Source organism: Poecile atricapillus, chromosome 4 (genome assembly GCF_030490865.1).
Source record: "Poecile atricapillus isolate bPoeAtr1 chromosome 4, bPoeAtr1.hap1, whole genome shotgun sequence".
NCBI lineage: Eukaryota > Metazoa > Chordata > Aves > Passeriformes > Paridae > Poecile > Poecile atricapillus.
In genome coordinates this window covers 18,564,710-18,575,246 of record NC_081252.1, presented here as the reverse complement: position 1 = coordinate 18,575,246, position 10,537 = coordinate 18,564,710, and the positions used below count along the sequence as shown (strand labels likewise).

Sequence of the window (10,537 nt, the reverse complement as noted above, 5' to 3'; positions counted from 1 at the left end):
GACTCACATTCAGCTTTCCATCACCCAGGACCCCCGCGTCCCTTTGCAGAACGCTGTTCTCCCGCTCCCCAGGCTACACACACGGCCAGGGCTCTCCCGGCCCAGGTGCAGAATCCGACTGGCGATCGTCCATCTCTAACTTGTCGAGGCGTCACTACGGAGCTGAGGGCTCTCTCTGGCAGCGGTACCTGCTCACGTTCTCCGCTCGGGGACGCCCGCAGCGCCTCAGCCGAGCTGCCGTGCCCGGGGACCGAGCGCACCGGCGCGGCCCCAGCGCCCCGCCCGGTGCCGCCGCGGGGAGCTCGGGAGGGGCGGGCCCCGGGCTCTGCCCGCCCCGCTCGGGCGTGTCCCGGCGGGGCTGCCGGGAGGGCGGCTTCGCTGAGCTCGGCTGGCTGGTCCGTGCCCAGCCGTGCTCGGGGGGAGCTGCTGCTCCGTCTTTGTGGCCTCGGCTGCGGAGGGCGGCGGTGCTGCGGTTCTCAGGGAGGCGAGCCCCGGCGCGGCGGCGGCAGCCATGGGGCTGCAGCCCCTGGAGTTCAGCGACTGCTACCTGGACAGCCCCTGGTTCAGGGAGAGGGTGAGAGCCCACGAGGCCGAGCTGGAGAAGACCAATAAGTTTATCAAGGAGTTGCTGAAGGATGGGAAGAACCTGATCGCCGCGACCAAGAGTGAGTGGCGGGAAGCGGGGGGAGCTGCGGGGGCGGCTGCCGGCGCTGGGAGCTGTCGCCTTTGAGCCGCCGGCGCTCGCCTTTGTGGCACAGAGCTTTGCACTGGCGTTCTCCAGCCTCTCCCTCGGGATCTCCATCAGCCACTTGGGGACGCAGGTCCTCTCCAGCCCTTCTCCGCGGAGGGGAATAAGGGATAGAGGCGGTGGCAGCGCCGGGTGACTCCTGTTGCATCTGCCCGGTTCCTGGGCCGGGCCTGGCTCCTGTGTTCGGCCGAGCCGAGCCCGGAGCAGCCCCGGCTGCCGTGTGAAATCCGCCGGGAGGATCGGTCCCAGGTGCTGCTGGAGTGCTGCAAGCTGAGCGGCTGTGAATCGCCTGCCTGGCCGTAACCATGTCGTGCCTGTGCACTGCAGCCTGTGGAGAGGCTGCTGGAAAATACCTCTGTCTAAAGAAGTGTGTTCAGGAATTACCAGACTTAGTTTTGTGCTGACAGCGCTGGTTAGCAGTTCTATGCCTTTGGCCTCTTAAAATGTGATTATGTAAAATGTAAAATTGTTAAATTTGCGTTTACTTGTTGAGTATATACATAGTGTATATAAATCGTTAACTATAATGTGTTTTATACGCATTATAGCAATCATGGTTTTGCCTTGAATGACCATGTTCGTGCATGTTCTTAGTGTAGTATTGTGCTAATGTATTTTTTTCCGTTTAACTTAAAACATGGTTGTGTAGTCACCTAGTAGGCTGATTTGCTATGCCAATTATTCAAATAAACCACTAATACAGTGTTCTAGCATTGTGTTCTCGGAAATGTACAACACCTCTGGTATGGCAAACTTCTGAAGCCAGGAAACCATGCTGGTCAGGATGTTTCCATTAAACTGATAGGGGTTTGATCAGTGTAGTTGCCTGGATACGATGAAGTTTTTAAAACCAGAATTAACTCATTTCTGTAAGTAAACAAAAGAAAAATTATTTTCTGGTTTTGTCTCTGATAGAAAATTCCATATCATATTTCACTTCTCTGTAACTGTTATTCTTTGGCCCGTTAACATTCAGTTACTGCCAAATGTGATCTTAGACGATTAATCAAAATTTCTGACTTGAAGTGTCAGTATAAATCATCTTAACTTGGAGTGTAAAGTAAAAAAGTATCCCGAAAATTGGATAAGAACAGTAGAGGGAAATCATTCCACTTCTCTTCCTCAAGCATCTAGACAGTATTTTGGCAACTGCCCCAAACCCTCAGTTGCTCATGGGAATGTATACAGAAGAAAGTGTGGAGCTGGCTGTGGTGTGGAAAGCCCTAACTCAGATGAGTGTCCTGCCCACAGCTGTGTGCCCACAGCACACCAGAATCCTGTGCTGGTAAATTGGCTTTGTGTGCAGTTTTCAGGGTGCTTTGCTGTGTGTGGTGGAAGCCAAGTCTGCTGGCTAGAGCCACCTGGCCTGAGAGTGCTCAATGAAATACTTAGGGCTAGCCCATGAGGAATATTTTGAGAAGCTATCTGAGATCCTGCCTGGTGTTCAGTTCTAAGCACTGCCTTCTTTTCTGAGATGACAGTCAGAAGGTTTGTTCTTGAGTTTTTTCACTGTATCCTATTCTAATATTTTCAGCATACTTGTTTGAAAAGTACAAACAGGTTAGACCCTTCTTCCCACATTTCAGGTTTCTGCAGTTGTCTCTCCTCTTCAGAGTGCCCTGAGTGATTTGTTTGAAGCTTAGTTGCCTTCCTCTGGTGCTGGTGAAGGAGTGCCACTGTTCAACAGACATTTAAAGACTAATTGCAGCAGAAGAAGCACAAGAAGCCCGGTGGTTAAAACTCACTAAAACCCCAGTGGTTAGGATATTTATCCTTGTGTTTTCAGAAGAAAATGTTATAATCCAAATTCTTTGAGGAAACTGATTAATTTGCTGTCAGGAAACCAAATGGAATTAGTATTTGTTCCAAAAACCCAGTTTAAAAAGTGGTCTAGACACAATGGTCTGTTCATTTGTGTCCAAACTGTGTTTTCTGCACAAAGATAGTCTCACTGCAATTCTGAGAATGTGATAATAAAGCAGGGTGTAGAGAGTGTAGATGACTGCCTCTTAAAGTGCAGTAGCTGACAATTTTTAGAAAATTATTTTAGTCTTTGAAACAAAAAATGTCATCTTGATAATAGCTAAATTATTTCCTTGTTTCTAGAACCAGGTAAAATAAGAGATTTGTACGTGGTGTAATTGATATGAGAGTGTGATAAGCTGCTCTGGGTGGTGTGTAAAGTATAAAATGTTGTAGGTGCACTATTGTTCTTGAATTTGTGGGACTGCAGTAGACACCACCAGCATTTCCCTCCCTTAGCAACTTCCTTGTAAAGCTGGCAGCAAACGTTATGTGGATTATTTAGGTGTGAATAACTGATGCAGTCGAATAGATCACTCTTCCTGCCTGACAGTTTTGTAAGTGACTTTAATGCTGCCTGCACTGGGTTACATCTTGACAGGTGAAAGCAGATACTGCTACCGCTCTAATTCATTGGAGTCATCAGTGTCTTGCAGGGCGCAACAGTACCATGATGTGGATTGTCTCACTGGCTCCTTTCGAGTTTTCTTCTCAGTTGTATGGGATTGTATTTTTCACCTAAAACTCAGGAAAATTGATTTTTGTTAGTACAGTACTATACTGCTTAAGAAAGAGAACAAAAAAGAATTTGCTTTTTTAAATTGTTGAATTTTCAGAGTAAAACATACTTCAAGTGTATCTTTACACTTTAAAATTTCAGTAGTTTCAAGAATGTGATGGAAAGATAAACAAGAGTGACTCAAAACTGTCGGTTTCCTGTGTAAAGTTTTGAATCACTGAGTTGTCTAGCTCAAGCTAAATGTTGGAAGGATGAATAAACAAGGTGGCTCTTCCTTTTTTTGGCAGCTAAATATGTTTACAAGGTGTACAAATCAATTTTTTCCCTATTGTTACTGATCAGTAAATACAAATGGTATACACATATGCTTTTTAAAATAGAAATGTGATATTTCTTAGGGGATTCCAGTTCACTTGAACAAATTAGGATCAATAGAGTTTATAAATAACTTCTGGATGGAGGTAGTTGTGCTTTAGTGAAAGTGAATTTAAAGGTGCTTGATAAGAGAATCCTTATTCTGAATCATGAAGGGAATGTAAGAGAGTTAGTTCTGAGCTCTTACAAATCTGCAGTGCAATTTGTTCAAAGCTACAGAATACATTGGATAAATACTATATATTCTGTCTGAATTCTTCCCCCCATGTTGGTTTAACTCTTGGTCTCTTCACACAAGTGTGAGATTTTTGGGGGGCTTTTGAGGATATTTTTGGAAGGTTTTTCTGGTATGCCTACAGCAGGAGCTGCCACTGCCAAGGTGGAGTAGGAAGCATCAGGATGAGTATAGGTTTTGGCCCTGTATACCTCACAGGGCCTTTGCAAAGGATCTTTGTGAGCACATGCTCAGCTGTTCTGTGTGACTGAAAGGAGAACCTCCCCATTCTTGGATTTAGGCTCAAATGAACAGAATTCTGTTTGAGTCAACTGCAGTGAGTTTGTGATGGGCTGGTGAAGGCAGAAGATGGATGTATTTGTGGCAGCGGACATCATGGCTATCCAGTGCAGCCCAATATACTCTGTGACTGTTTGTTATTGCTATTTTCATTTTGTGTTCTTCATGGGAGAGTTATTTCTTGCACTCTTCCAGACAGAATACAAAATGGGAACCAAATTTATTTTTTGTGTAGAAAGAGTTTGTTGGAATATACAGAGTTACTGATGAGTATTTGTTTTAACATAGATGACTGAAGAACCTAATCCAGTCCCAAGCCCTGGTGTGATATCCAAGTTGTCCAAACCCATATTCTTTTTCTTGGCTAGTTCTTGTGGTGTGTGGTGGTGGTTGACCTTCCAGACGCTGGTGTAGAGTAGATTTTTGCCTGATCTGGTGTATATATTATTATGTAAATATAAAAGCTGCGGTAATCCACATAATAACACCACATAAAAACCTCTCAGACCACTTCAGCCATGGTGCATTCTTTTCTTAAGCACTAATTGTCTATTTTTTAAAGCTTTCCTTTATATAATCTGCAGTTATGAAACCATGTGTAGTGTGTGCCAGCTTTCAAAGTCTTAGGAATTTTTCTTGCAACAAAAATGTTCTACTGACATTCCAGTACATGTCAAAGAAGTAAGATAAAACCACTAATATAGGGCTTATTAATAACTTCTAAACAAGAAATAGACACTCAAATTCACTAAAGATTTAGGTAGAATCCAAAGATTAAGTAAAAGCTTAATGCCATTCTTACTTAATGAGGAAGGGGGGAATATAGTGAGAGGGTCTTAGTTGAACCTGTGTGCAAAGTTTCCTAAATCAACTGTGGTTACTTAGGACTCTATACATGATTATTTTGCTTTGAATTCAATGAGGCCTCTGAATTAATACCCCTTTACATTTAGCATTTTAGAAAGCTATTTTATTTTTCAATTCGTAGTTCAAACCCAGGCTTTATTTCCATTGCAAGGTGTGCTTTAGGTGTGGTAACCATAAGCAAATCAATGCTGTATGTGAATGCTCTGAGATTTGAAATATACTCTGCTAGAGCCACATTAGATAAAAATTACTGCAAGGGCAGTATTGCAAAGGCTACTGAGATGTTTGTACCTTTAAAAAAACCCCCAACTTTCTATTGGACGTGTTTCCATTTTTGTGCTCATTAGAAAGCTAAGGCAAACAGGTACTTTGGGGCCAACTAATAGAGATTTCCCTTAAAAGCTGCTGATAATAACATAATAAAATCTTGCTTTTCCCCTTCCTTCAAGATAATTGCCACAGCTGGAGACTAATTAACTGTGGCAGAACTTTTTTTTTTTTTTGCTTGTAGATAAAGTTGTTTCTGTACAAGGACCAGGGAAATGCTAATATTTAAGAAAGTGCTCTAAAGAACATTTCGTTTAGCTCCACCCCAAGTAGAGCATTTGTTACTGTGTCAGTGACTATAAAAAGTGTCAGGCTCATTCTGTGGAGGATGCCAGTTTGTCAGCTTGAATCTCGTCTCTTCAGCTTGAATTACTAACTAGCTCCATTACTGTCTTTATCCTGTAGATGTTCCACTGTTCTTTTTTTTTCTTTTTCTGTATTGAAAGCAGAGCATTGTGCTCCTGAACATCTGTGATATCAGAAAATATGCAATTTCATGAATTTATATAGATTTTCTTAGTTTGAGAGATGTGAAAAGCTGTCATTAAATGAAGTGATTTTGTCTTTTAATCACTGGGGGAAAAGGTATCATTTTCCAGCTTTAGGTAAAATGTGTGAGTGGTTATTAAAGAAAGCATCACTGATAGGTGTAATTGTCAGTCTCCAGGACAAAACCAACAGAAATAAGTTTAGAATTTTTAGAGAAGTTGTCTGGTGGATCATGTTGAGAAGGTTTGTTTTTTTTTAATGACAAGACTTTCAGAAAGTTTATTTTAGAATTACATGGAATTTCAGTCTATCTTAAGGAGCTGTAAAAAAGAGCGGATTTGCTCTACAGTCTGTAAAGTGACAACACCTGCTTGCAATAGGCCCACTGCTAAGGCTGTAGGTGTATGCTGTTCCTAAAACTATCCTGTGCTTGCCAGCTCTGCATGGAAAATCATAGCAAATTTTAGCAAGCTAACCTTATGACACTGATAACACTTCTCAAGTCCAGTCTAAAATAACTTGTTAAGTTTTATTGAGGCAGAACATCCCTTTCTGCCTGGCACAGATGTTTTTCCAAGGGGGCAGGAAGGAGAGTGCTATAGCATTTTTTTGGTTTTTTTTTGTTTTTTTTTTGTTTTTTTTTTGGGAAGTAGCAAACAGGCTGGGTCCTCTGCCCTTGCTTTAGACAGGGAGGACGTGGAAACACGTTTGGAATGGCGCTGAAGAGCTGCATCCCAGTACTTGTCCCCTCCTTCCCACCTGTTTTGTAACATTACATAATTAATGTATAAAGTTTACATTGACTGTAATGCTTTTGTTTTACAATGCCAGCTTCAGTCACTACTGCAACACTTAGCACATTAACCTAAAAAACAGGGGCTTGGCTGTTTTAGAGAGAGTTCACAGCATGTGAATCTTGGCAATATACTTAATGTTTTGATAGTGTGGTTTGTGGCTTCTTGAGATAATTTTTACAATTTGTTCTTGTCTGATGGGGCTTTCTTTTGTGTCTAATGCCACTTTTCTGAGTTTCAATACCACATTTACTGTTCTTTGACAGTTGTCCTTAAGAGGTTAAAATATGCTCAGTGTTTCAGTTAGCTTTTAAAAGTCTTCAGGTTTCTGAGTTGGCTAATTAAGACACTTGGAGCAGTTGAATGCTTTCTGGAATATCTAATGAATGTAAAATACATGATCAAATAAACTTGGGCACATATTGGCAGAATAGTTTAAGAAACTACTGTTCAGGGAATATCTCTGCTGGTGGTTGCTGCCACCCACTGTAGGTGTCAATCTTAATCAGCACCCAAAATCTGCCTTGTTGCTAAGTCAAACCCATCTTCCGTGCCAAATTTAAACTCAGCCATCAGTTTTGCAATGAGTTGAAGCAGGTACTTGTACTCCATCCCAGCAGCTCCTGTGGAGGTTGCTTTCCTCTGGGTGTGACTTTGATGGAGAGAGAGCAGTAATTTATAAAGGCCCATATTATATATCTGGGATAAATGTGTGCCTTCTGTCCAAAGCACGTATTTTGCTATCTCACTGGGAAATGAGATACTTGAAAGGGAACTCTGTGGCCTGGTTTCCACTATCCTCCAATTCTTTTTCTAAACAGGTGTTTTTGACAATTTTTGACAGACAACCTCAATGTCATGTTTTTTTTCCATACCTGTTTGTAACTATTGATGGAGCTTCTTGCAGATACCATGTTCTTTGTCTTTTACTCCTTCTTCTCTGTTTTTGTTTCCTCCCTATGTTGTTCTTTTCCATCCTGTGCATTTGCTCATCTTTCAGGATAAAAATAGAGAGAAAACATCCAGGCCCTCAGAAGCTATGTGGCCATCACAGGCCAAGGCCAAATCAGAAGTTCCTGTAAATCATTCATGCTAGGCTTGTCCTTTGTGGGAAAGGAGCAGCGTGAGGGGAAAATAATCTACAGATGGAAAATCACAGTGTTATTAAACAGATTGTGGTTTTACTGCAGCCCAGACCTTTAAATAAACCTCCTGTTGTTGCCTCTTTAAATGAGAGCCCTGGGCAGGTGAAGGTTCTTGGCTCAATAGGTAGGTCAGAGAGGAGCTTTGCCTCTCAGTAGATCTGGTTGTTACAGCTTCCCTGAGTCCTTGTCAGCTTTGTATGTGCACCTGGCTGGTTGGGACTGCATGTCCTTGAAGAGGAAAAACAATGCTTTGTTTAATTTGGCAGGGAAAATTGAATATCCAGGATGAAACTGAGCAGGGCTTTGTACCAGAGCTGGGCCTTGAAGGACATTTTAGTATGTGTGGCGTCCAGAAATAGGTTCTTAGCCATTTTAAATGGTTTTTAGCTTTGAAATGTGTCCAATTTCCTCCATTAGGCTGCTGCATGGGGGCCTGGAAATAATGAATGAATGAATTAATGTTGAGGAGTATGAAGTTTGTCATACATCAAGTGTTTAAACCTGAAAGATCTGAAAAAATCAGATTGTAAAGCATTAAATCTCAAAAATTGAGCTGTTTTCCCAAGCAGAGAGAGAGAGCATCATGTTTTTGTTTGGTTGGTTTTAATCTGTGATTTTGTCAGTCATTAGAGTAGCTTGCTTTGAAAACTACTAATAATATTTGAATGTGGGTGTGTTGGAACAACAAAAAAATATATATATGGAAACTAGTAGCAGTTTTACATAAAAGTATAATTGCTTAGAATGTGCTCCTTCAAAAGAAATCCCTCTGTCTTGCAAACAGGTGGAGGGAGCATGCTGCCAGGTCACAGAGGACCTGACACAAACCTGTCAAAATACCATTTTGACAGTGAGTCCCAGGTCTTAGAAATGTGTTGTGGGGCTGAGCTTGCAGCTTATATGGATTAACAGAATGTGAGTGCTGTGTAGTGTCAGCCTTTGGAACACTTCAGTGCTCTGAGAGCAAAGCAGTGTCCATAGCTTTGTCCATACCTTTTTCCTCTTAAAATCCCAGGTTGTAAGCTCGCTCTGTTGGACAGACCTGGACTGACTGACAAACTCAGTCACGAGCCAAAGGAGTGTTTCTCCAAACAAACTTTTGTCTGTTCAATTCCTTAGCCTGCAAGCTATTCAGGGACAAAGCTGACTTTGTCCAGTCTGCTCTCAAACACTTGCTCTGTGGTAATATTACTGTTCTTTTATTGTGCTTCAATTTATGCTTTCAGTCATTTGAAAATGCAGTTTCAGATTTCTGTTGTGCTTCTTCCTAACTCTTCCCTTGTTCCAGGGGATTCAGCATCTTTGCTAAAAGAAATCAAACTACCTGGAATTACTGTGCTGTGCTTTTTTTTTTTTTTTTTTTTTTTTTAATTTTAAAAGTTTTAGAAGTATCATGGCTTAACCCCAGCTAACAACGGAGAATCATACAGCCACTTGCTCACTCTCCCAGCCAGTGGGACTGGGGAGAAAATTAGAAGGGTAAAAGTTAGAAAACTCCTGGACTGAGCTGTAGACAGTTCAACAGGGAAAACAAAAACCATACACATAAATGGAGCAAAACAAGGAATTATTCACTGCTTCCCATGGGCAGGCAGGTGTTCAGTCATTTCCAGGAGAGCAGAGCCCAATCATTTGTAAGGTTACTTGGAAAGACAAGTGCTGTTACTCCAAACATTCCCTCACTTCCTCCTTCTTCCCTCTTTATATATGGAGTATGACGCCAGAGGTATAGAAATTCCTGCTTATCTAACCCAATCTCCTTTTATGACAAGGTAACATACCTAGTTGATCAAGGGAAGCCAGCTGATGTAAATGTTTTGGATTTCAGTAAAGCTTTGGATGCTGTCTCTCACAAAGAACAAGCTTCTGAACAAGCTGTATAAACAGACCATGTGGTGGGTGAGCAGCTGGCTCACAGGTCTGGCACAAAGGGGTGTAGTGAAGGAGGTGGACTGGAGACCTGTCACTCATGGGGTTCTGCAGGGCTCCATCTTAAGCCCTGTGCTCTTCAACATCTTCTTTAACAACTTGGATGCAGGACTGGAAGGGATACTAAACAAGTTTGCAGATAACACCAAACTGGGAGGAGCTGTTGACTCCTTGAGGGAAGGGAAGCCGTTCAGAGAGCCCTTGATAAAATAGAGGGATGGGCAATTGCCAGCCATGTCAAGTTCAGCCAGGGTAAGTGCCAGATTCTGCACCTGGGATGTGGCAACCCTGGATGTAGGGACAGACTGTGGAATGAGAGGCTGGAGAGTAGCACTGTGCAAAGGGACCTGGGGGTCCTGGTCGATGGAAAGTTGAATGTGAGTCAGCAGTGCCCTGGGAGCCAGGAGAGCCAACCCTGTCCTGGGGGGCATCAGGGACAGCATCGCCAGGTGGGCAAGGGAGGGGATTGTCCCACTCCGCTCTGAGCTGGGGCAGCCTCACCTCAGTGCTGGGGGCAGTTATAGGTGCCACAGTATAAAAAAAGATGTTAAACTATTAGAGAGCATCTGAAGGAGAGCTGTGAGGATAGTGAAGGGTCTTGAGGAGGCCTTATGAGGGGCAGCTGAAATCACTTGGTCTCCATTCTGGAATAGGGGAGACTGGGGAGAGACTTCATTGCAGTTGCAACTTGTTCGTGAGGGGAGAAGGAGGGGCAAACACTGATCTCTTCTGTGTGGTGCTGAGTGACAGGACTCCAGGGAATGGCCAGAAGTTGTGTCAGGGGAAGTTTAGGTTGGATATCAGGAA

General features: G+C 42.9%; 1 protein-coding gene across 4 annotated transcripts in view; it reads left to right on the top strand.

Annotated features, from left to right (window-relative positions):
- Window positions 1–347: 347 nt before the first annotated feature.
- The window catches only part of ARHGAP10 (Rho GTPase activating protein 10), a 352,903-nt gene continuing 342,713 nt past the window's right edge, over window positions 348–10,537 (top strand). For all 4 annotated transcript variants that reach the window (XR_009277693.1, XR_009277692.1, XR_009277694.1 and 1 more), the window contains exon 1: window positions 348–665. Coding sequence is in view for 1 of the 4 variants with exons in the window: in XM_058839199.1 (XP_058695182.1) it covers window positions 512–665 (154 nt within the window). In the remaining 3 variants the exon portion in view is untranslated. The remainder of the gene's footprint in view (window positions 666–10,537) is intronic.